Source organism: Aethalodelphis obliquidens, unplaced genomic scaffold (genome assembly GCF_003676395.1).
Source record: "Aethalodelphis obliquidens isolate GAN/ISIS:26980383/991018 unplaced genomic scaffold, ASM367639v1 scaffold21, whole genome shotgun sequence".
NCBI classification, from domain to species: Eukaryota; Metazoa; Chordata; class Mammalia; order Artiodactyla; family Delphinidae; genus Aethalodelphis; species Aethalodelphis obliquidens.
In genome coordinates, this window is record NW_020837965.1 from 19483374 (window position 1) to 19509340 (window position 25967).

At 51.0% G+C, this 25967-nt stretch overlaps 1 protein-coding gene across 4 annotated transcripts in view; it reads right to left on the bottom strand.

Annotated features, from left to right (window-relative positions):
* Positions 1-21959, bottom strand: part of SYNE3 (spectrin repeat containing nuclear envelope family member 3) — an 88691-nt gene extending 66732 nt beyond the window's left edge. For 3 of the 4 annotated variants that reach the window (XM_027120470.1, XM_027120473.1, XM_027120474.1), the window contains exon 1: positions 3281-4339. In XM_027120470.1, coding sequence (XP_026976271.1) covers positions 3281-3320 — 40 coding nt within the window. In that variant the 5' untranslated portion in view covers positions 3321-4339. Of the gene's footprint in view, positions 1-3280; positions 4340-21859 lie in introns of those variants that run through there. The other variant, XM_027120472.1, reaches the window with a different exon arrangement.
* Positions 21960-25967: the final 4008 nt, after the last annotated feature.

The window sequence follows — 25967 nt, forward strand, 5'->3', positions numbered from 1 at the left end:
GGCTCCCATGGGGCCAGGCCAGGGTAGGGAGTTCCTGAAACTGCCCACAGGTTTCAGACTGGCTCCAGATCTCAGGCTGCAGGGCTAGGCCTCATGGGATACCCCCAGGAGCCAGTGAAAAGTACTGCGGAAACCTCCCTAACATTTCCGCCTGTAACAATTGGACCGGGACTTCCCCAGCGGTCCAGTGGTTAAGACTCCATGCTTCCACTGCAGGGGCTCGGGTTTGATCCCTGGTCAGGGAACTAAGATCCCACATGCCGTGCAACTCGGACAAAAACAGACAAACAAACAACAACAAACACAATTGGACCACCTCTCGGGAATCTTCTTATCTAGCTGTGCCATTTTACAGATGGGGAGACTGAGGCTTAGAGAAGGCGAGAGACCCATCCAAGATCTTGCAGCAGCTCAGTGGCAGAGCTATGGCCAGGACTCATCTTGGTATAAAAACATCTCTGCCTCTGAAGGAAAGCATTACATTTCTTCAAAATAACCCACGGATAAGAAACAATCAACTCTCATATTTATAGACGATTAATTTTCAACAAGCGTGCCAAGACAATTTAACGGGAAAAGAATAGTCTTTTTAACAAATGGTGCTGGGACAACTGGATATCCACGTGCAAAAGAATGAACTTGGACCACTACCCCACACTATATACAAAAATTAACTCAAAATAGATCAAAGGCCAAATTGTAAGAGCCAAAACTATAAAACTCATTGAAGAAAACGCAGGTGCAAATGTTCCTGACCTTGGATTAGGCGCTGATTTCTTAGATGTGACACCAAAAGCAACAAAAGAAAAAAAAAAGATAAACTGGACTTTATCAAAATTAAAAACGTTTGTGTTTCAAAGGACACCATCGAGAAAGTGAAACAACAACCCACAGAACGGAAGAAAATTTTGCAAATCATTTACCCACTAAGGGACTTATATCTAGAAAGACAAAAACCCAATTATAAAATTGGCAAAAGATCTGAATAGACATTTCTTCAAAGACGACGTACATACGAATAGCCAATAAGCACATGAAAAGATGCTCAACGTCATTAGCCATCAGGGAAATGCAAACTAAAACCAAAAGGAGATGCCACTTCCCATACGTAAGGATGGCTATAATCAAAACAACAGAAAATAACAAAGTATCGGTGAAGATGTGGAGAAAGGGGAACGCTCTTATGCTGCTGGTGAGAATATAAAAAGTTTAGCCACTTTGAAAAGCAGCCTGGCAGTTCCTCAAATGATTAAACACAGAGTTACCACGTGATCCAGCAATTCCACTCCTAGGTATATTCCAAGAGAAATGAAAACATATGTCCACACAAAAACTTATACACAAATGTTCATGAGAGCCAAAAAAGTGGAAACAACCCAAATGTCTGTCAACTTATGAACGGATAAATAAAATATGTTACATCCATACCATGGAATATTACTCAGCAATAAAAAGCAATGAAGTAGTGATGCGGTTACACCATGTAAGAACCTTGAAAACATGATGCTAAGTGAAAGAAGCCAATCACAAAGGGCCACATATCGTATGGTTCCACTTACACGAAATGTGTAGAACAGGCGGGTCTGTAGAGACAGAAGGGAAATGGGTGGCGCCCAGGGCTGGGGTGGGTGCATGGGTGGACCGGGGATTGTGCAGGTTCGGGGTGGGGTAGTAAAAATGCTCTAAAAATGACTGGGGTGATGTTTTTACAACTCTGTGAATATACAAAAAGGCATGGAATTGTACACTTTAAATGCACCCATTTAAATGGTATACTGTGAATTGTATCTCAATAAAACTTTTTCTGTAAAAGAAACAATCAAAATCTCCAAACTAAGAGGGCCCTTCAAACAGACCTAATTTAAGCACCCATTCCTGTGAGAAAGAGACCCACCCCCGTGAGAAGTTACTCAATTCAATTGACAGCATTTGCTGAGTTAACACTAAAAATATTTTTTATACTTGAGAGGCAGGTCTTTTTTTTTTTTAGACAAAATAATTTAAATGTTCTTAAATATTAAGAACATAAAATATCCAAAAACTATGACAATATTTCTGTTTTACATTATGGACAATTACAGAGAGAGAGATCAGAGACATAGATTTATGTTAACATTAAGAGTGACAAAAAGAATTCAAGACACAAAAAGGACAGGGGAGAGCCAGTGAGAGGCAGGTCTTAATACTCATTCCCATTTTACAGACGAGGGCACTGAGATGGAGCAGTTTCGTGCTCTGCCCAAGGTCCCAGAGCTACTAGTTAGGAGATAAGGAGTCAAATCCAAGACCAGTCGGCTTTAACATCCAGATGTACACAGCGGTGAGCCAGGCGCAGGCCGCGGGTTATAAACACGGTCTGCGTGACCGCAGACTCTGAGGCTCTTATATGCTCAAATGGAGCGGCACATGAGAAACTCTCGGAGCCTAGAGAGTGGAGCAATGATGCTGATTAGGGGATCCAGGGAGGGGTTCACAGACGAGGGGACACATTGACTGAGATGGAAGGATGAGCAGGGTCTGGATATGATGACAAGTGGGAAAGGGTATAACAAGCTGTTGGACCAGCATAAGCAAAAGCTGGGAAAGTGCAACGCCAAGTTCAGGCGGCAGAGTGGGCTTGGGAATTGTTAAAGGAAGCTGTGACGGACAGGCAGGCAGGGGAGTGAGAGGGGTGCACTGACTTCCCTCTGTGGGCACTAGGGAACCAGCGAGGGTCTGTGAGCAAGGGAGTGGCGTGCTCTGATCAGTGACAGACCCACAGGCAGGGAGGGCAGCGCCTGACCAATTGTCTGGAAACAATGTTGCACTGAAAAGGGTCCAGGCAACCTGGAACCTTCAATCACCTGCTAGGAAATGCTTTGTAAAGTGCTGTTTGACCCCAAGGCATTCTTTTTATTGGAAACCTGCTCTTCCACAAAGAAACCAGAGTTCAAGTCCAAGGATCTTTTCTCCACTGCTGACTGAATGTGCAAATATCTGATCAGCTGTGGGGAGCGGCCGTCATTCCTCCCCACGGTGTCTGCCCTTGAAGCTAGTCCCCACGACCCCCTCCCAGCAAAGCCCCCAGCCTCGCACCCCAGCCTCGCACCCCAGCCAACACTGTTTGGTGGGTAACGAGTGTTCTGCCTGCTCCTACCCTGTCCCCACCCCAGGTCATCTGTGACCTTATGATTGCCCTGGGTGAGTGTCAAGGTCATCATGAGTCTTAACTTTTGTATGCCAAAGGAGGCCCCTGTGGGTTGGGGAAAATGTCACCCAGAGTTCCCATGTATGAGGTTACCTGCTGGGTGCCAGGCGCTGGGCAGGTGCAGTGCATCCATTACCACCAACCACCAAGGCAGGGGCGACCGCGTCACCTTACAGATGGGGAAACTGAGGCTCAGAAGGGCCAGCTCTCCTGCCCAAGTCAGACAGCTACTGAGGCGCAGTCAGGGGCAGGCCCGGGTCTGTTGGGCTCCAGCGCCCATGCCGTGCTGTAAGACGGCCAGCAAAAGGAGGAAGTGAGTCAGGAAGGCAGAAGAAGGAGGGTTCCTTTTTGAGTCAGAACAGGATGTCCCATCCCATAGCCGACTGATGCAGAGGCCGGGGGTGGGGGGGCAGATGAACCCCTGCAGGTCAGACTGACGAGGTGCCCAGGCCAAGTCCTCTGCAGGGAGCGTGCCTGAGATGGGGGACTAGCTGAGAGGCATGCCCAGTTTGGGCGGGACTGCGATGGGCCCAGTGACGCCAGGCCTCTCAGTGTATGGCTCGAAATGAATCAGGCCAGATGGGGCACCAACCAGGCTGTGGAGGCCCGACCTGGGTTTCCAGGAACTGACGGCCGAGAAAAATCCAGCTCACCCTCACTTCTCTCCCTCTGTGCCTCTCACTCCATCCAGCCGCCAGGCCAGGTGATGATGAAGGGCGTGCCCTCCAAGGACCCGTGTGAACAGGCAGAGAGAGGGGCCCATCTCATCTTCTAATCCAGAGCCACACCAGGCCCAACTTCCCTCTGTTCCAGAGCTTGGGAGACGCTTTATTCATTTAATGACAGATCTTGTTGCAACGCCTGCTCCGTACCAGATGCTATGGTTGGTGCTGAAGATCAGAGAGGTGAACAGGACCGACCAGATCCTGCACCCTTGGGTCACCTGACAGCTCAGGCTCCCTTCCTTCTGCTGGAAGGTAGACACAGTGTTCAGAGTCTTCTCAACACCCTCCCGCCCCCGCAGTCTCTACAATACGGCATGTCTTGACCTGAGACCTTCTGGTATCCACTAGCTCACCTCACAAGTGTTCCGTGGGTAGCACTCACTAAATTCACTTTTCAAAATGTGTCTGTGACGGCTTCCCTGGTGGCGCAGTGATTAAGAATCCGCCTGCCAATGCAAGGGACACTGGTTCGAGCCCTGGCCCAGGAAGATCCCACATGCCACAGAGCAATTAAGCCCGTGGGCCACAACTGCTGAGCCTGAGCTCTAGAGCACACGAGCCACAACTACTGAGTCCACGTGCCACGACTACTGAAGCCTGCGTGCCTAGAACCCGTGCTCCGCAACAAGAGAAGCCATGACAATCCGCACTGCAACGAAGAGTAGCCCCTGCTCACTGCGACTAGAGAAAGCCCGCGCACAGCAACAAAGACCCAACACAGCCTAAATAAATACATTTATTAAGAAAACACAAAATGTCTCTGTGGACCAGGGGTGTTAACCTGCCCCCCTCCCCGACAATGGGTGAGACCCCCTGGATTAGGCTATGAGGGCTCCCAGAGCCTCCTGACATCTTATGCAGCATCTTGTGTGTAGGCTTATTCTCCTGGCAAGGTCTGCAGGTCTCATCAGCTTCCCGAAGGCCCCCTGACTAGCGCTACACCAGACTCATGGTGTTAATTATCAACGTTTCTCCTTGTAAATGACCCAGAATATTCCCTGGGGTGGATGTCACAAACTCTCCTTAATCATTTCCATTTTGCTGGACAGTTATGTCACATTTTTGTTGTTTTTCTCAGTTCGGCTAGAACATTTGCAAACTTATGACTGAGTTAACATTTGAGCAAGATGTGTACCCCCCTGGCCACAAAGCAGAGCCCTAACCTACTCTAGTATTATCCCGCCCAAGAGGTCTTCTTCTGACCGGGAGAATTCATTTTTCTCTTCGGCATCAGCAGCTGGCCTTCTTTTCAGGGCTGTTTTCCACAAAGAAACAAAGTTTGCGGTCACATGGCTGAAGCTGCCTGGTGTGTAACAAGGAGGACCAGAGACTAACCAAATCTGGGTGATGTTGGGTGGTTAGGCTGGGCTGGGCAGGGCGGGGCTCACTCCTGGTGAGTCACTGCGCTGGACACCCTCCGCCCACCACATGCACACACACACACAACACACACACACACACACACACACACAGTCACGGTCACAAAGGCCTGCCTCTTCCAGGACACTTCCTAACAGCTGCTAAGCATGTAGACCCTAGAGCCAACTGGCTGAGCAGATTCAGGCCTAACTTTGCTGCTGAAAAACAATGAGGCCTCAGTCAAGTGGATTCAACTCCTCTGACTTCACTTTCTCATCTGTAAAATGGAAGTAATAATAGTATGAACTTCTTTTCACTGATCTGATTAAGTGAGTTATACTGGTAAACGGTGCTGGTAACCAGTAGGTGCTATATGAATGTTTTAGATAAATATTGAGGAAAAAAAGATGCCACTTAACTGTCCAGCAAAAAGAAAATGGTTAAGGAAAGTTGATGACATCCATCCCATGGAATATCCTGGGCCATTTACACTGAGAAACGTGATGATTAACACCATGGAATAATGCTGTGTCTGAAGAGAAAAAAGAGCACGTTGCACACTATTTATAATAGCCAAGACATGGAAGCAACCTAGATGTTGATCGACAGATGAATGGATAAAGAAGATGTGGTATACACACACACACACACACACACACACACACACACACACACACACACACAGAGTGGAATACTACTCAGCCATAAAAAAGAATGAAATAATGCCATCTGCAGCAACATGGATGGACCCAGAGATTATCATACTAAGTGCAGTAAGTCAGACAGAGAAAGACGAATAGCATGGGATATCACTTACATGAGGACTCTAAAATATGACATAAATGAACTTACAAGACAGAAACAGACTCACAGACATAAAAAACAAACTTATGGTTACCAAAGAGGAAAGGGGAGAGAGGGATAAATTAGGAGTTTGGGATTAGCAGATACAAACTGCTATATATAAAATAGATAATCAACAAGGTCCTAATGTATAGCACAGGGAACTACTATTCACTATCGTGTAATAAACTATAATGGAAAAGAATATGAAAAAGCATAATGAATCACCTGGCTGTACACCTGAAACTAACACAACATTGTAAATCAACTACACTTCCATTAAAACTCTTTGCCCTCTAGACCAACGGTTGAAAAGTTTTTCTGGAATGGGTCCGACAGTAAATATTTTAGGCTTTGTAAGCCAGATGGTCTCTGTCACAACTATTCAAATCTGTAGCTGTGGCGTGAAAACAGCCATAGGCAGTATGTAAATGATGAGCATGGCGGTGTTCCAATAAAACCTTGTTTACAAAATCATGTGGCATTTGGGCTGTGGGCTACAGTTTGCCAACTCCTACTGTGCAAATTATACAAAAACTGTGTGAAAAAAGATAAAGACTGAAAGGAACACAGGAAAAAGTAGAAGGTTCTCTTAGAGCACTGGAATCACAGGCACATTTTTTAAATGTCAATTTCTTTAAGGTGGTAGTAGTAGTTTTTTAAAAAATTAAAGTACTTTAAGACTGCGTACATTCTAATAACAAATTAAGAGATTTCACAGTTCCATTCGACTTTTTAAAATAAGTTAGAATTAGGAAGCCCAGCTTTCACATTATGCTGTATAGAAAACGTAGTCCATGAAGTATGGCCAGCGTGGGACTGAATCTGGCTCCTTTATCTACTAGCTGTGTGACCCCAGGCAAGTTTATTAACCTCTCTGTTCCTCAGTTTCCTTGTTTGTAAAGTGAGGATACCAATGGCACCAGCAAGCATACAAAGGCCCGGCCCTGGGCTTCCCTGGTGGCGCAATGGTTAAGAATCCGCCTGCCAATGCAGGGGACACGGGTTCGAGCCCTGGTCCGGGAAGATCCCACATGCTGCAGAGCAGCTAAGCCCGTGCGCCACAACTACTGAGCCCACGTGCCACAACTACTGAAGCCCACGAGCCTAGATCCCATACTCCACAACAAGAGAGAAGCCACCGCAACTAGAGAAAGCCTGCACACCGCAACGAAGACCCAACACAGCCAAAAATAAATAAATAAATTTAAAACAAAACAAAAAAAACAAACAAAGGCTTGGCGCTGAGCCTGGGGTACAGTAGGCCCTCGATACAAAGACGTGCCTTTCAGACCTACAGGACCCACAGGACCCACACAGGCAGGATCTTGCTGACCCTGGGTCTGTGTCATCACCAGGATCAAAGCAGACTAGAAAACCCAGCATGCTTTACTTCTCACCTAAGAAAAATACCCTCCTATGGTTTTCAGGTTTGGTTTATAAAAGGATACAGAGCAACTTGAACCCCACTTTCATTTAATAAATGGCACCCCAGCTGTGAGAAGAACAGCCAGAAGAAGGCAGGGTTTGTTCCAAATGGGAGTTTTCGGAGCAAGGGAGTTCTCGGGGCTGCCCTGGCCGAACCCCTGGGAAGATCCACGTCCCCACAGGGGCTCAGGCCCAGCGTGCTTCTTCCTGGGGCCTGAGCCCCTGGGCCCTGAGTCTTGAGGAGGCAGAGGGAACAGAGTCCTCTCTTTTTGGCAGAAAGGGGCACTTAGGGTTCAGAGTCAAAGGCCCTTCTGACTTAATCCCTCCAAGGCTCCACAGCCCGTACCTGAGAAAGTCCACAACGTGTCCCAGGACAGTTGAGGTCCTTCTCCATCTATCTATGCAGCCTCACCTCCCACCGATTCCCACCTCCTCTTCCTGAACCAGAGCTCCCTGGGGCTCCCTGTACATAGCATGTGGCTTCCCCCCTCAGTGCTCTTCTTTGCCTGCCCACACTCATTCATCAGTTCTGGCACCACTGCCTCCAGGGAGCCCTCCAGGATTTTTCAGCGTGTACCGGGCTGGGAACTAACACTGTTAAGCATGTACCGGGTGGCAGTCCCCATGTTAGGTGTTTACACACAGCTTATTGAGGTCTCTCACCTCTTGTTAAGTAGGAATGATTGTCTTCTTTATATAAAGAAATCAAAGTGGTTCAGTGACCTGCCCAAGGTCATACAGAAGGTATCCTGCTGCCTTGTTCTCCCCAACAGCCCCTTAGCAGAGCCCAAGAGGTTTAAAACTGTCCGCACTCTGCTGGAGCTGCAAGGTGGTATCCACTGAGCTATCCAGAAGAGTTCATCCTCCTTATCTCGATGCCGTGCCTGATATCTGGAAGCCTCAGAGCACCACTAAGCCTTCCCCCAGGAGCCTTCACCTCCCAGGAGTCCAAGGTCAATCGGTAACAGGCTGTGCAGATTATAATTAGCACATGCCAGTTCCTTCCCAGGCTTCAAGACGCCAGTTTTACGATGTGTCTGTGTGAAGCCAAGGGCACTGGCCTTGGGGACTGATTAAGTCTTCAGTCCTTGCCCTCTGGGGTGGGGGGCAACATGAGGGGGTCAGCAGCAGGGGTGAGTCACGTCCTTGCAGACACAGAGGTGCCACCCAAGCCCCTTGGACCTCAGGACCAGGGGCTACCAGTACTCAGGCAGCAGGGAGATGCCACCTGGGGCTCTGGGGAGCAGCGTGTTTCCCGGGCATGGGGCACTTGGCCCTGCCGGACTCCACTCCTCCCTCCCGGAGGGGACTGTGTCCAAGGCTGAGCTCCCCGTCAGTCCCAGCAGACAATAGCTTACTGTTGTGTGCAGCGCTTGGAAGCTGACCAAGCGCATCCCCCTCCTTATCCCCCTGATGGGAGGGAGTTTAATCCCTTTCCTCCTGGAGGAATCTGGGCTCCCCAACAATCCCTTAGCAGAGCCCATGGCCCTCCTGCTGCTGCCCAGCAAGGTCACCGCGCAGTTGGGGGAGAGAGGCGGTCGGCATGTGAGCCCCATTCTTTGCACTCCCGCCCTGGGGACCGGGGTCAGACACACGGGGCCTCCCACACCCGGCACAAACAGCACATGACCTCCTAAAATGTGTTTTTCCCCTCCTGTTGCACAATGCTAGCTTTAGTGGATTTTCTTGCAAGGACTGATGGCCTGCAAGATTTGCATGAACGGCAAATGTCACCCTCCCCGAGTTGACCGCACTCAACAGTAGGGCCGCCACCACTCAGGGGAAGGTGTTTCCATTCTGCATGTACAGGAGGGGAGCCACACGTGCTGGGCCTGAATCACTTCCCCTCCACGGAACTGCAACCTCCAGCCTGGCAGCAACTGGCCAGGACATGTGACCTTCGGATATGGTCTGTTTACTTATTGCTTGCTTGTTGAAGCTAGATGATTCTAGAACCTTCTAGAATATAAGTTCCATCAGAGCAAAAGTTTTGCCAGTCGTGTCCACTGCTCCCGTCCCTCTGCCTAGAACAGTGCCTGGCATGCGGTAGTCCCTCGGCAAGGAGTTGGTGAGTGAATGAATGAATCGCTGCTCTACATATTCAGCGCCACTCATTTGTTCAAGAAACCTTTACAGGTGCCAAGTGCAGCTGAGAAAATACGAAGCTGGGACCTTCCCTTGAGGAGCTCATCGTGTCGGGGGTGGGAGGGGAAGACGAATGAACAGAGAAGGCCAGTTAGAGAGTTAAGGTTCAGCTCAGAGCGGACACAGCGTGGTGAGAGACTGCCAAGGGAGGGAAGGGCATGCAGGACGGGGAACAGCATGTGCAAAGTAGCAAAGCATGAATTGGCATCGAGTAATTTGTCCCCAGCATGGAGGAAATGAAGGCGGAGACCCTCAACCCTCATTCCTTCATCCTACAGCACTTACTACCTGCTCTGTGCTCAGGGACAGGCAGAGGCTGGCCCGAGGACAGGGTGGTTTCTGTCTTCACGCGCTCACAGACTCGGGGGACAGCAGAGCCAGTGATTCTTCGTGCACAGGGGCTCTGGGAGCTCAGAGGAGGGGCAATCAAGTCTGAGGGGGCACTGAGGCTCAGGGGGCAGTTGACCCCTCTTACACTGTCCATTGTGACCCAGACTGCCCAGCGCCACGGTCAGGATGGCAAGACTCTGACTAACTAGGGTGACCCAAGTGTCTTGGTTTGCCCAGGGCTTCCCCAGTTTTAGCTCCAAAAGTCCTGTGTCCCAGGAGACCCCTCAGTCTTGGGCAAACTGGGAACAGCTGGTCACACTTACTTCCACCTGCATGTCCCCTCCCAACACCCCTCCCGCCAACCTCTCAGCCACTCACAGGTGAGGGCTGGATTTTTAGCAGCCAGTGTCCAGGGCAGCTTTTCCCCGGGTAACCGAGTGGGAACAGAGGGCACAGCGATGGGTGAGTCTAATGCCTGTGTTCCTCGCTTCCCTGATTAAGTCTTCAGACAAGTGCAGGGGCACAGAAAACACTGGCTCGGCCGCCTTCCCAGGCTGCTGCAGGCTCTCTGGTCCCTTCACTGTTTCCCTTGTCTGAGTTTTGCCTCCCGAGGCCTCCCCTATCCAAGGTCAGGCTTCCTCCCCAGACTTCCTTTGTGTGTTCAGAGTGAGACCCATTGCAGGCGTCCAACACACACGTGCTGGGCTCAAGAAACAGGCAGCTAATGACGACTTTTCCATCTCCCTTATACAGAAGAGAAAACTAAGGCATAAAACTGGTCAGGAATCCACCTCTGCTATTTATTTCCCAAGATCCTGATGATTCCATTATTCAAAACCAGCTGACTTAAATCCCGCCTTCTAGAACCCTCCCTACTAGCCCTGCAGAGACATACACCGTAGACGTTCTCTCCCAGGAGGACTCAGAAAAACTTAAAATCTTGTCCAGATGCCTGTTTCCACGCTGGGGCTTCTAAACCAGAGCTCCATGCAGAGCAACAAAGTTCCCCCTAAAATATTCACAGAAACCCCTCAGCCTGGTGCCTCCCCAAACTGCTAGAGGGCTGTGAGGTCCCCCAAATGATGCTGGTCTCCCCAAGAACCTGAGGCACAGCATGCAGGAGTTATAAGAGCCTGGCTCTAGAGGAAAAGATCGTTAAATTAACCACCTCCACAAGTCCCTAGAGAAAGTAGATTTATTCTCCTGTCTGGCTGTCTGCAAGGGCATCACATAGAGAAAGCTAGGTCTTTCAAGTCACAGTCTTCAAGCTCTACCATTTTTTACTAGCTTGTGTCCTTGGTCAAGCTCTGTAACTTCTCTGGGCCTCTTTCTCCATAAAGTGCTAAATAAGATCTACTGTGCAGGGTTGCTGGATAAAGGGATAAAGCATCCCTGTACTCTCGAACTCTATGGAAGTGAGAGGAAATAGCTAACCTTCGTGAAGGGTGTGCTACGTGCCAGAAGTGAACTGTCTGGCATTGATTTGATCGGTCCCACTATTACTGCCTCTACAGATGAAAGAACTGAGACTCAGAGAGGCTAAGCCATCTGCCCAAGGCTCCACAGCCAGCCCAGGACCAGTGTTCTCCCTCCGTCTTCACCACTAGACCTAATATTTGTTGATAAATGAACTAAGTACAGTAACTAATACTAGGTTCTACTTTAACTAACAGACATGAGACTCAGACCTGTTTCAGCGCCCTATTTGTAAGAACTGAAATGATTAGAACAGTGACTTACATCTTTAAGGTCCACCCTCCACTGCAGAGGTTTCTAGAGCAGGGGACTGCTACACCGTGGCCCACTGCCTGTTTCTGTACAGCTCTCCAGCTGAGTGATGTTTTCATTTTTAAATGGTTGGAAAAAAATCAAAAGAAGAGTAATATTTCATGACAGGTGAAAATTACATGCAGTGCAAATTCCAAGTAGTTTTATCGGAACACAGCCCGCCCATTCATTTCCAAAGTGTCTACGGCTGCTTTCTAGATACAATGGAAAAACTGAATAATTGCGATGGAGACCAAATGGTCCATGAAGCCAAAAATATTTACCATCTGTCCCTTTACAGAAAAAGTTTGCTGACCTCTGTTCTATCAGCTCAAGGGAAATACCTCACCCCAACCCTACCTATCAGCATAGCATTCTTCCAGGTCTGAGAATCCAGAAGACTCCTTACTACTCCTTTCAGGAAATATAATAGTAGGCAGTCCCTGATATCCAGAATGGGCTGATCAGGCAAAGTTTTCCAAATGCTGAGAGCCGTGTCTTCAGCAGTTTTCCCTCTGGAGCTCCCCTTACTTAGAGACACTCAGGTAGTGTTTGTCACTAAGGTGAGGTCTTCCCAGCACCGTCAGGGACATTGCTGGAGCCACCTACCCATGCCCTTCAAGACGGTACCGGAATCATACCTGGATCCTGGATTGGGTTCCACCCTCCCCAGGGGCTGCCATGGCTTGAATCCCTAGAAGACAGTTCAAAGACAACAGGAACCTCACAATCACTCTGAAAGAAGGCACACAGGCCAGCTCTCCAGTGATAATAGGTAGGGGCCCCGGCACACAAGCAGAAAAAGCCGGCTGGGGTCAGGCAGGGTCTGTTCACCTGAAATTCTCTTTCTGTTTCGCTTCGGGAGAGTTTAAAGGGCAGCTGTGGTGAGCACTCCTTGGCTCCATCAGGAAGCCAGGCTTTGAGGGGCCCCTGGAAGTCATCTAGTTCCATGTTTTTACACACTGTGGCCATTTGTGCATCATCACATCCATGATTTTTTTTTTTTTGCGGTTCGCGGGCCTCTCACTGCTGTGGCCTCTCCCGTTGCCGAGCACAGCCTCCGGACGCGCAGGCTCAGCGGCCATGGCTCACGGGCCCAGCCGCTCCACGGCATGTGGGATCTTCCCGGACCGGGGCATGAACCCGTGTCCCCTGCATCGGGAGGCGGACTCTCAACCACTGCGCCACCAGGGAAGCCCACATCCATGATTTGGGCCACATCTGGGGACACCTGCACTATTATTTTTTCTCGTTCGTTTGTAAGAAATTCAACCCGTTGAAACTTAAATTTATTTTAAGAGGAGACCTTTTATTTTTACCTTAAATAGAAAGCCAGGGTGAGGATCGTTTGCCATGTATAGAACATCAAAAGGAATAAATGCAATGAATATAAACGCCATTTATTTATCTCTATCTGGTGGTCAGCACATAAAGAGAGATGGGCGAGTGTCAGAGAGGTGTCAGACCAGATTAGCTCCACACGGAGACGGTCTCTGCACAAAACCCAGTGCTTCACAACCATCCCTGTGCACGAGAACCACCTGGGGAGCTTTGACAAAATACAGATAAGTCAGTCCCAGGTCCAGAGACTCACCCTTTAGCCAAAGGCGGCGCCCAGGTGATTATGAGAACACAGGATAATCAGAAGGATTAAAAAGAAAAAGTCCGGGCTTTCCTGGTGGCACAGTGGTTGAGAGTCCGCCTGCCGATGCAGGGGACACAGATTCGTGCCCTGGTCCGGGAAGATCCCACATGCCACGGAGCGGCTGGGCCCGTGAGCCATGGCTGCTGAGCCTGCGCATCCGGAGCCTGTGCTCCGCAACGGGAGAGGCCACAACAGTGAGAGGCCCGCGTACCGCAAAAAAAAAAAAAGAAAAAGTCCAAAGGAAGATGGAGAGGAAGACAGAAGGGAGTTATGTCACCTGTGCTCTCACTTAGCGCACCGCAGTCATCCTGTCAGTTACTAGTAGCCGCCTGGTCCAAACTCAGAGCTCTGACCTAGTTTAAGCTCCCTGGCTGTATTGAAAAGGACCCCGAGGCCAGACTGGGAGTCAGATAATAGGGCCTGGAGTGGTGACATTGACTTTTTTCCCATAATTAATTCTATGAAAGAACAAAATTGCATTGGCCATTAGGGATGGCTGGGACCTTGGGAAGGAAACGAATGACTGAGGTATGCGGTCTGCACCCTGTATACCCCAATAAGAGTCCTCCAAAGGGGACAGGCTTAGGCTGGGTCGACTCCAGCCCATCACGCCCCCCCTGGACGGGCCTCGGCCAAGAACACCTGAGCCTGGGCTGACTCACCAGCAGCTGCGCTGGACCCAACAAGTCCAGTGCTGGGGCCGAGGCAGGCGGAAGTGCCGAGCTCCCTTCCAAGTGACCCGAATTGTCACCAAAGTCACCTCCCAGCTAGGGAGCGCCTCGGGGGAACGGGGAGCGCTCGGGAAGGCTGGAGAAGGAAGAGACCGGAACTGGACCAAGCACCAAGCATTTTCTAAAATTATTTCTGAGCAAAGTTGAGTTTGAAATCAACAAACCGATAAACAGGCCAATTACGTAAACCAGGCTCGATGGCAGCCTGGCTCTGAGGAAAGGAATGTAACCTGGCAACCCCAACTGGCTCACATCCAACCTACAACCACCAGCTCGTGGTCACCGAGTTCGGACAGCTGGTGAGCCAGCCGCAGGTGGAGATCCTTGGGTCCGAGCTAGCAAATGGCGTGTGCAGGGCAGGATGCTCCAGGGTGGGCCCCAGCTCTGGGGAACCCGTGGCATTCCTGAACCCCTATGACACTCGCCACACAGAGAGGATTTCCTTTGAGGAATGGCCTGGCAGTGTGAGAGCCTTTGGGGATTGCAGAGAAAGAACTAGAAGCCTAGTAAGGAGGCCTGAGTCCTGGGTCTGACTCACCGCGTCCTGCCCAATGCACTCCCAGCATGGAAAGGCCAGTGTAGACCTGCATGAGCTCTGGGATAAATTAGTCTGAGTTCAGTTCTTAACTTCACTGCGAGCTGGCTGAGGACAGATGAGTTAACCTCGCTGTAAACAGGACTGTCAGAGCACACGTCATGGAATCGTTGTGAAGGTAAAGAGAGAAAATGCAGAGAAGCTTCAGTAAGGGCTGAGCAGATGTTAACTGACATGACAAACCAGGCAAGGGGGCTCACGGCATCCCATCCAGCCCATCAGCTTAGACATTTTCATTCATTCATTGATCCATTCATTCTTGCGTTCCGTAAATACGTGTTGAGCAGCTACTATGGCCAGGCTGCTCTGGGGACAGAAAAACAATCTCACCCTCCTGGAGTTTTCAGGTAGATGAGACAGAAGCTAAACTCGATTGTAAATAAATAACTAAATAATTTCCGGTAGTGTTAAGTGCTAGAGAGACAATAAAACAGGGAGATAAGGACATGGTAGAGAGGGGCAGGGGATGGGATGGGCATTACTGGTGGGCAGGATGACCCCCTGGAGGCTGTGACTGTGAGGTGAGATTTCCAAGAAAAGAAGGAGCAGCACGGAAAGGAAAGGCCTGGGGGAGGCACGCTTCACGCAGGGGTAGGAGCAAGAAGGAAGACCCGCCGAATGCTGGGCATGAACAGGAGAGAACAGACGGCAGGTCTGAGTCCCAGAGAGGCCGAGAGACGTGTCCAGAGTTCCAGGGCCGGCCCCCGGAGAGTCCAGGAAAATGGACGGTTCTCCAAGGAGAAAGTCCCCTGAAGAGGGCCACAAAGGGAGAGAAGGCGTGTGACACCGTCTCTCCCCAGCCTCGGGTCACCTTTCTCCTCTGTGTCCTGGGAATTATTAGCATGTGCCCTGACCGCTACACTCAGGGGTGGTGTGAACATCAGCTCCCCTCAAGTTTGTAAGATCCTGTTTTAAACCGTAAAGGCTTTTCGCTAAATAATAATAATGAAAATAATAATAAGCTCTTTCTGGTTGGGATGTGGGAATAAATAATCCTCTATCCCTGCCCTCCAGGAGGTCATAATCTAGCAGGAAATCAACAAGAAAACTGAAAGCTACCTATCACTTGCAAAGCGCAATGAGACCATGAAAACGGAATCACCAACCCTGACCGGGTAGTTGAGGAAGACTTCTAGGAGGAGGTGATGTCTAGCCAGGTGTTGGTGGGGAGGCAACAGCTGGGCAGAGGTAACCTCTGGAGCACAGTCTGGAGGTGGGAAACATGAGCCTCCTCCCAGGCTGGAGGCTTGGGACTTAATCCTTAGAGCAAGGGGGCGGAGCGGGGGGGGGGGGCACTGGAGGCAGATACACAGGGAATCACCTGATTAAGTGACCTGACCCCTCCTGGGAGGGGCAGGGGGGCAGACTGCAGCGGCCATACTGACGGTCCCCAAATACCTACTGTGAGGCTGTGGTTCTTCGATGAGAGGAAACATTCAGACTTCAAGGCACCTTAGAGATCTCCTAATTCCAACCTCCCTTTTTAAAGGGCAGGAAACGGAGACCCGCCCAGGTGAAGGTCAAACAGGTCTGTGAATGAGGGCGCCTCCTAGCATCACAGAGAGGCCAGCTCTTTGCAACAGCAAGGAAAGAGTCTCCCCCAGTGAGTCAGCCCTGCTGCATTATTTCAGCAAATGTCACTTGGGAGGGGCTCAGCCCTTTCCAGATCTCAAATAAAACTCTTGACTTAAGAGTTCAACCAGCGGCCACGGTGGGCTTCGGCATCTGAGGAGTGAAGGGTGTGCTCTCACACAGCACACTTAAAACAGTCTCTCGGCTCTTTAGTGCTCCCTTGGGGTGAAACTCCTGCCTCATCAATTACCTGTCACCTGATTTGGGGCAAGACGGTGAACCTCTCTGAACGTGTTTCCCCGACTGAAAACTGGGGATCACCACATCCATGGCACAAAATTGCTTTGATAACTTATAAATATATCCAGCATGCCCTGCGAAGAGTAGGAGGAACCCTAAGAGGGCTTCCAGGAGGAAAGGCACTGCTTGTATGTTTCTGTCCGCGTAAGTCCTGGAAGTGCTGTGGTCACCGCTTGTTGTAGCTCTCTTCTGACTTTCTAAAATTGAAACGATCGCATCGGTTTAATCTCAGATATACCACCCACTTCCCTGCCTTGTAGTACTAGTAGGAGTAGCAGCACAGGTGTGGTGGGTGGTGTCCTGATGAGAGTCACATACGTGTAGCAGCACAGAGCGAACTGTCTTCTCTAACTACCTGCCTCACATTCCCTCCGCCGTAAAGCCAGCAGATGGGTCCAGGGGACCTGAGGTTCCTCCCAGCTCAAATACGTCAGGATTTTCTGATTTCAGAAGCATAAATCATGAGGCCAGGACTTAAAAAACCCTGTTGAATCATCTGAGATGGTGGAGTGTGAAAGTCACTCTCTTGTTATGACTTCAGAAGAGGGAGACTACTTCTACTGAATGAGGAACCATGTGTCTGTTATACAACACGATTTGTGTTGGTTCCATTTTTTAAACCCAGGCAGATTAACATTTGAATCTCTGGGAAGAGTGTGATTTTCTAAGACAGCTTTGTGAAAATGCTCTATATTACCTTCTAATTTTACCTGTATGTACGGTTTGATATATAAACAATGGAATATATAGTGTATTACATTATATATGTATTACATCTACATATTATATACATTGTATATGTATATATGTTTCTTATTTGCAAGTGATGAAGCATAAAAATATTTTTAAATAATGCCCACGAGCCCACAGAAACAGTGGATCCCACAGAGAATGGAGCAGGCTGACCCTGTACCCTCTCCCCCACCAAAGATGGCCACCTTGGTTTTGCATTATCATTCCCTTGCCTTTTTTTTTTTTAAAACCTGCTTAAATTTATGAAACAGGATCTAGGTATAGAGGGGTGCATGAAACATACCTGTACTCACAAGTAATTACAAGGTGAATTCCCTCATAACCCCGCCCCCCACACCATGACCCTCTCAACCCCAATCTCCTCTCCCCCCAGCCCAAGGTGACACTTGACTTTTATTTAAGGTAATCACCTTCCTGCTTTCTGCCACCATTTTACATCTCATGTATATATTACACGGGATGTATATATGTTAATCAACTCATGTCAGTGTGCTCGTGTTCTGACCTTTCGAATTTCCTGAGCAGCCTCTGCCTTTCCCCTGAGTCTTTCAAAGTATTCTGGGTATGCTAGGATTCCCTTTGCCAGATCTGCGGCCTAGAAATCCAGGCAAGAGGTGCAGGCCACACTACATTGTTGCAGCGACATTAGGGGGATTAGTAACAATAAAACCACGATAGCGCCTCTTGCTGGTGTGTCCCCACCATGCTGGGCAGTCTGCTGAGTGTTGTCCCCAGTTTTCTCATTTATCCACCCAGCAACCCCACAGGAAGGTGTTGGGGCCTCTTAACTCTGGTTTTTTGTTTTATTTTTGCGGTACGCGGGCCTCTCACTGTTGTGGCCTCTCCCGTTGCGGAGCACAGGCTCCAGACGCGCAGGCTCAGCGGCCATGGCTCACGGGCCCAGCCGCTCTGCGGCATCTGTGATCTTTCCGGACCGGGGCACGAACCCGTGTCCCCTGCATCGGCAGGCGGACTCTCAACCACTGCGCCACCAGGGAAGCCCTTAACTCTGTTTTGATGATGACAGAATCAAGGCTTCTGCTGCCAGGACCGCCCGTCCCCCCATCTCCTTCCTAGCTTCTCACTGCCAGGGAATTCATCCTTAAGTCTTGAAGCAAAGATTCCTTAGCCAGTGGGTAGGGGCCGAGAGGGTGGACAGACAGTTCCCCAACTTCCATCGGCTCCTCCCAGGTTCCTCTCTCTGTGATCCAGCTGGGCTACTTTTAGATATTACGGGGGAAAAAAAAAAAAAAGTTTGGAATCCACTTCTTCCAGCAAATGCCAGTGTCTTAATGTTGATTGGATCCTGCCTCATCAGTACTGTCCTCCTGATAATTGACGTATAACACTGTCCTTGTATTGTCTGGGACAGGCAGTGTGGTGGAGTGGAGAGCATCAAGTTAAAAGCCCTGAGTTCAAGACCTGCGGTTGCCAGTGGGGAGGGGGCTAGGCAAAGGATGGAGTGGGAGGCTGGGGTTAGGAGGTGTAAGCTATATATGGAATGGATAAACAGCAAGGTGCTTCTGTATAGCACAGAGAACCATATTCAGTATCCTGTGATAAACCATAATGGAAAAGAATATTAAAAAAAAGAATATATATATAGGACTTCCCTGGTGGTTCAGTGGTTAAGAATCCACCTGTCAATGCAGGGGACAAGGGTTCGAGCTCTGACCCAGGAAGATCCCACATGCCGCAAAGCAACTAAGCCAGTGTGCCACAACTACTGACCCTGTGCTCTAGAGACTGCGAGCCACAGCTACTAAGGTCCACGTGCCTATAGCCCGTGCTCCGCAACAAGAAAAGCCACCGCAATGAGAAGACCGCGTAGTGCAACGAAGAGTAGCCCCCGCTCCCTGCAACTAGAGAAAGCCCGCGCGCAGCAACAAAGACCCAATGCAGCCAAAAATAAATAAATAAAATTTTAAAAAAAAGAAAACATATATATGTGTAACTGAATCACTTTGCTGTATGGCAAAAATTAACACAACATTGTAAATCAACTATACTTCAATTAAAAAGAAGAAGAAGAGGAAGAAGGGGAAGGAGGAAAGAAAAGGAATGAAAAATAAAGCCCCGAGTTCAAATCCTGATTCCACCACTCCTGGCCTCTGAGTCTCTCTCCTCATTTGTCCCTGGGCCAGGAGTGGCAGCCTTGCCTGCGGTCAGAATCCTAGGAGGTGAGAGACAGGAAATGCTGCCTGAGAGCCCGGAGTCCCCTGGAGTCCCCTGCTGGTGCCTCTCAAATCTCTGCCTGGGTCAAGGACCAGCTTTCAGTGCCAGAACAGCTCGGAGGGAGATGATCAAGGCCACCTGCCATTTGACAGACATGGGGACATCAAGACAGAGGGGGAGAGGGTGGAACTGAGGGGGAGGAAACTCAGGTGTCCTAACCAGACCCCATCACCCCAAACTGTGACACCTGCTCCCATGTGCTGAGGCTGACACCGCACGGAACACTGTTGAAGGGAAGTCCCATTTCATTCTCTCAGCGGGCGCTATGGTCATCCCTTCTCGTGGGGAAGCAAATTGAAGCTCTGAAAGGTGAAGTAACGTTTCCACGATCACCCAGCTGGGAAAAGGCTAAGGCAGGGCCGGAACAGCTAGTCTGACGTCCACCCTCATTTCTAACAGCGGAGCAATACGGGAGGCCCTACTGCCCACTGGGCACCCAGGGGCTCCAGGGCGCTTTGGAGGTTGTGCTGGACCTGCCCGGTCTTGCCTCCCCGGAATGGAGGTCACCCTGCAGCTAAGCCACGTTCCCCCAACAGTCGCCGCCCCAGGTTTCTGCATCACAAGGCAGAGTGGCCACCCAGGCAAGGACAGGTCCCCGGCTGTGGGAAAACATGCAAAACACCCGGGCTAGAGGTTTGTTCCCGAGGAGACAGAAGGAACTCAAACTTCCCCTGAAGGGTGCCTGCATGGGCTAGAGGCCAGCCTGCACCCTGGGGCAGAAACCTGAGCCCAGATTCCCACCACTCCCCTCAGTGCCACCAGCAAATCCTCGGGCCCCCTCCTCGGGAGCCCCAGCGAGAGGAATGAGTTCCAGAAATAAGCCCTCGCAGCCCACACCCCCTCCAGCTGCCCTCCAAGGGGCCTCTCTGGCTGCAAATGATGCCCCAGGGCCAGCAGGCTTGGCACAGCTGTGGCCGGCTGCCTGAGGAATGCACAGACCCACACGTGTCAGAGAGCTCCGCTGGGGCATGGTTACAGGAAACAGGGCAAAACAGCCTGTTGGCACAGTGCACCCCCCCTCTGCCTCCCAGCTCCTGACCTCTGATAGCTGTTGGCTGTCTCGGTTGTGCAGGAGGCAGGGCTGGACCCTTCCAGAGACAAGTTCTGTTTTTGGCTGTGTGGCTCTGGGCAAATCACTCCCCCTCTCTGGACCTGTTTCCTCTGGATGAAGGAGGCTGTCCTGTCAGGCTCAGAAGGGCAGCGATTTTGTGACATGCTCCCTTTACTGGGAGGACAGTCACTTTTCCCCACTGTCTCCTCCGGCCCTCCTTCATGTGAAACGAGGCATGCCCCCCGCCCTCCACCCCGGGCACATCAGGCTCCCCCACTGGCAGCCCTTGGCTGTAAAAGGCCCCTCATTAGTGCCGGGAGGAACCAGGGAGAGGGTCCCAGGGCAGCCTTGGGCCAGAGCTTCAGGGCCAAAGTGATAAAACAATAACATTTATTATCACCCCACCGCAGCTGGAGTTCCCCGCCTTAGAGTTTTGAAGCGGAGGTCAGTGGGCTGCACTGGGCACTCACTGCTCCTGGGATGACCGACAGGCCACGTCCACCAGATCCACTGTTTGGAGTCAAGATCTGAAGATTCTAAGAAGAGTCAGCATCCCTTCGGGGCTCCTTAGGCCCTACAAGAGGTTTCTGCCCTCACTCTCCCCTTCTTTAGAGATGTGGGATGAGGCCCAGAGAGGCTGAGAAGCTTGCGCAAGGCTGCACAGCCGGGGGTTCTGAAGGAAACTGATCCTGCCTGCGGTGCGACTTCCTCTTCCTACCGTGGGCTCTGGGCTCTCTCAGGCACTACGGAGCGAGCTCGTGGTCGCCCGGAGCGGCTATTCCCGCCGGCGTTTACCGCCCGGTCCGGGGACACGCGGCGGCGCGAGCCCGCAGCGACAGGTCCGCTCGCCCCAAGCGGAGGCAGAGCGAAGATTGGAGGCGGCGCCCGGCCCTCCGGGGACGCGCTGCCCTGGACTTAAGGGCTTTTTCTTGGGGACCGAACCTCCAGGGTTGCGGAGCAGAAAGGCTAGGGGATTTCGCAGGCGGCAGGAAATGGTTGGGTTTAAACTAAAAATACCCGCCCGCTCGCAGCTGTCACGCCAGGGCCCCCGCCCCCGAGCCGGGCGCGCCTCCCCGGGTTCCCTTGACTTTCAGCGACCCCGATCCCTGAGGGACGCGCCACGGCTGGGCCGGGGGGTTGAGGACCCGACCCTCTCGGTCCCCGTCCCGGCCTCCCGGTCCCGAGCCACTTACCCGGCCGGGAGCTTGCAGGAGCGCGGTGCCGCGGGCACTCCGGGCAGAACCGCCCTACCCCTCCCTGCGTCCGGAGAGGCTCCGGGCTGGGCGGGGCCGGGGCGGGACCCGGACACTCGCCCCCGCCCCGCCCAGTCCTCTGGGGACCCGCCAAGGGAGCCGCCCCCAGGCCCCGCCAAAGTGGCGGGACGAGAGGGGGACGCGCCGGGCTCCGCGCGCTCGGCGGAGGCCCCCGAGGCTCGGCCCCAGTCCGGCGGGCGGAAGGAGCGCTGCCGTGGGGGGTCGCCACTCTCACCCCAGGCCTCGCGCCCGGGGCTGCCCTCTCCGGCTCGGGAGCCGCCCCGAGCCCCGCCCCGCGCCTGCCTCCGCCCGGGTCTCATCCTTGGGGGTGGCGCGGAGCTGCCGCGCCCCGGGGGAAAGTTCGATCTGCGGACTTCCTCTGTGCGTCAAGCCTTGGGGAGGAGGCTGGGGACCTGGGAGGTCTTGCCCTCTGGGAGCCGAGATGGGAGCAAAGGCAGGGGCACCCCTCCCGGAGGCGCGAAATCCGAGGAGGAAGTGACACTTATCAGCCAGCCTGACAGAGGGGGCGCCCCATCCGGCCCCTCCCACCCCACAGTCCCAGAAGCCACCGTGCGAGGGATCTTCGCGCCCCCGGCTCGGACGGGAGACCCCCAGGATGCCGAGGGGAGGCGAGGGGGGTGAGTCACGAGGAATGTGAATCCCACCCGTAAACAACCTCCCATAAACCCGAGGCGCTAGAATGTGCCTCCCCTCGGTCTCCCCGCGCGACCCGCCCCCCAGCGGACACTTCCTCCCACGCGTTCGCAAACCCCTGATCCAGGGACTCCAAGTCTTTAACCTTACAGCAGAGTCTAAATCTTCTCTGCCTCTGACTTTGGGCTGCCAGCACATTCAGGCCTTTGGACTGTCCCCCACCTCAGCGCCGATCTTTATCCGAGTAATCACAGGTTTGCACGATCGGGTCCGCCTCCTTTGGATGGGGATGAGAGCCGCTCACGAAGGCTACAACTTGCAGAACTCTGTACCACGTGGACTCCAGTCTTCACAATTCAGGTGTGGCTACGCCCATTTTGCAGATGAAGAGTTAAGTAAATGTCCCAAATCTAATGCTTCCCAGAGGGTGTTTTCCTCTTTGGTTCCTTAGTGAGGCTGGCCAGTCCTCTATCAATGTTTGTTGAATAAATCAGCGTCCTAAGAGGAAGATTAAATTGTAAAGCAGGACCAGATAGTAATTGTGTGTGTGTGTGTGTGTGTGTGTGTGTGTGTTTTCCAAATGCAGGGCAACGTAGAAGGATGCCAAAGCTCAGCGTTAACGCTGGGTAGACCTAGCCTGAGCTGAATGCCTGAGTGTCAGCCACACTTCCTTAACTCAGAACCCATTCACTCAGTTATAATTATTCACAGGGTCAGAGGAGATAACACACAAAGGGCCTCTTTCATCCTTGCCCTTTGATTGTTCGAGGTGTCCAGTTATGTTTGTCATTATCATCCTGACTCCAGCTGATACGCTGCTGCAGGCTTTGGGGTTGCAGCAGTCTAGCTGAAGGTACAGACAGAGGTCAACAATTATGATAATACTGGGCATCTGGATAATGTGCTTTGCTTTTCCAAATGCGGTCATATGTATCTGCTCGTGAAATCTCTGCAAAGATCTCCCAGGTAATTAAGAAAAGTTTCCTGAGTTCTCTCATGACGGAAACAGGTCAGGTGATGTGCACGAGGATGAAGACGGATCCACCAACGCTCCTGAAAGGGTGAGGCCCTTCAAGTCAGTTTCCTGCAGTGAGAGACAGTTTGACGCAGTGGGGAGTCAAGAGCTCGGGCTCTGGTGCCAAACTGCCCAAGTTAACGACTTTCAGCTCATTACTCAACTTTAGCTTCCTCTTCTGTTAAATGGGTCTAATAATAACAACCTCTCTTGAATGGTTTTGTGCCTGGTATTGTGAGCACCCAGCTCACGTGAACTGCTCTGGAGATAGTAGGATCACTGTGGTTCCTGGGAAACAGCTATTTAGTCTTTTTTTTTTTTTTTTTTTGCTGAGCCATGTGGCTTGTGGGATCTTAGTTCCCCAACCAGGGATTGAACCTGGGCCCCCAGCAGTGGAAGCTCAGAGTCCTAACCACTGGACCGCCAGGGAATTCCCTATTCAGTCTTTCATCAGACATTTCCTGAGCGCCTACTATGTGCTAGTCCCTGGGAATATGGAGAAGAATGAGTCATTCTTTCGGACGATCACCCGAAAGGAGGTCACAGGGCAGTGATTCTGTGTCCAAGGGGCTGTAGCCTGAACAGGGTAGTGTGGTACACAGATGGACTGTTCTTCTCACTACAGAGCACCTGTCAGAGCTGAGAGACCCAAATCCCAGGCCCAGCTCTGCTGCTTGACTGAGGGAACCTTAGCAAGCCGGGTAACCTCTTAGAACCTTGGTTTTCCCATCCGTTAAATGGCGATAGCAATAACATTTCATAGGTGAGAATACATGGGATAAAAATATTGTATAAACTGCAAAATACCATGCAGACGTTACTAGTTTTATTATTAGCTTGACCCTTACAGGGCCTAGTGCTTTCAGTATAGTCCTCCATTGCTTTCCTTAAGCCTGACATAAAAACAGGAGCTTCCTTGGGGCTTCCCTGGTGGCGCAGTGGTTGAGAGTCCGCCTGCTGATGCAGGGGACACGGGTTTGTGCCCCGGTCCGGGAAGATCCCACATGCCGCGGAACGGCTGGGCCCGTGAGCCATGGCCACTGAGCCTGCGCGTCCGGAGCCCGTGCTCCGCAACAGGAGAGGCCACAACAGTGAGAGGCCCATGTACCACAAAAAAAAAAAAAAAAAAAAAACAGGAGCTTCCTTTTTGTTCATTAGATGGCAGTCTTTCGTCTGTCTTTTCCCCCTCCAGTCCTACTGTGTGCTCGTAGGGTGAGCGGATGCACCAGCCTGGTTTGTCACCTTTCTGAGTCGGCTGCCTTCCCCACTGGCAGCTGCCACCCAGTAACTGAGTTGAGGCACCCCTGCCGGATGGCAGTCATCTCAAGCACTGAGCACGGTAACTGGAGTAATTCGGGCTATTCCGCTACATACACGAATTATGCTGCTGCTTTAAAAATTAATTTTATTTAAGTATAGTTGATTTACAACGCGTTAATTTCTGCTGTACAGCAAGGTGATTCAGTTATACATATATATATACATTCTTTTTCATATTCCTTTCCATCATGGTTTCTCACAGGATACTGAATATCGTTCCCTGTGCTATACAGTAGGACCTTGTTGTTTATCCATTCTATACATAGCAGTTTGCATCTGCTAATCCCAAACTCCCAATCCACCCCTCCCCCATCCCCCCTTGGCAACCACAAGTCTGTTCTTTATGCTTGTGGGTCTGTTTCTGTTCTTTTTAAAAAATAAATTTATTTATTTTTGGCGGCGTTGGGTCTTTGTTGCTGCGCACGGGCTTTCTCTAGTTGAGGCGAGCGGGGGCTACTCTTTGTTGCGCTGCGCGGGCTTCTCATTGCAGTGGCTTCTCTTGTTGCAGAGCTCGGGCTCTAGGCGCGCGGGCTTCAGTAGTTGTGGCACGTGGGCTCAGTAGTTGTGGCTCGCAGGCTCTAGAGCGCAGGCTCAGTAGTTGTGGCGCACGGGCTTACTTGCTCTGCGGCATGTGGGATCTTCCCGGACCAGGGCTCGAACCAGTGTCCCCTGCGTTGGCAGGCAGATTCTTAACCACTGCGCCACCAGGGAAGCCCCCTGTTTATGTTTTGTAGATAAATTCATTTGTAGCATATTTTAGGTTCCACATATAAGTGATATCATATGGTATTTGTCTCTCTCTTTCTGAATTGTGCTGCTTTTATAAAATAAAAATATGACGTGCGTCGGAAGCACAGGACTGGATCCTGGGTTGACTGGGTTCTAGCCCTTGTTAATGCTGCTAATTAGCTGTGTAACTTTGGGTCACTTCTGAGTCTCTGAATCTGTGAAAAGAGAGAACTGGAAAAGATCATCTCTAAGTTACTCCTCCCAATTTAAAAAACAATGTGAATCTTGATTGTACTGGATAATAATGTCATTTAGCATGACTGTTAAACA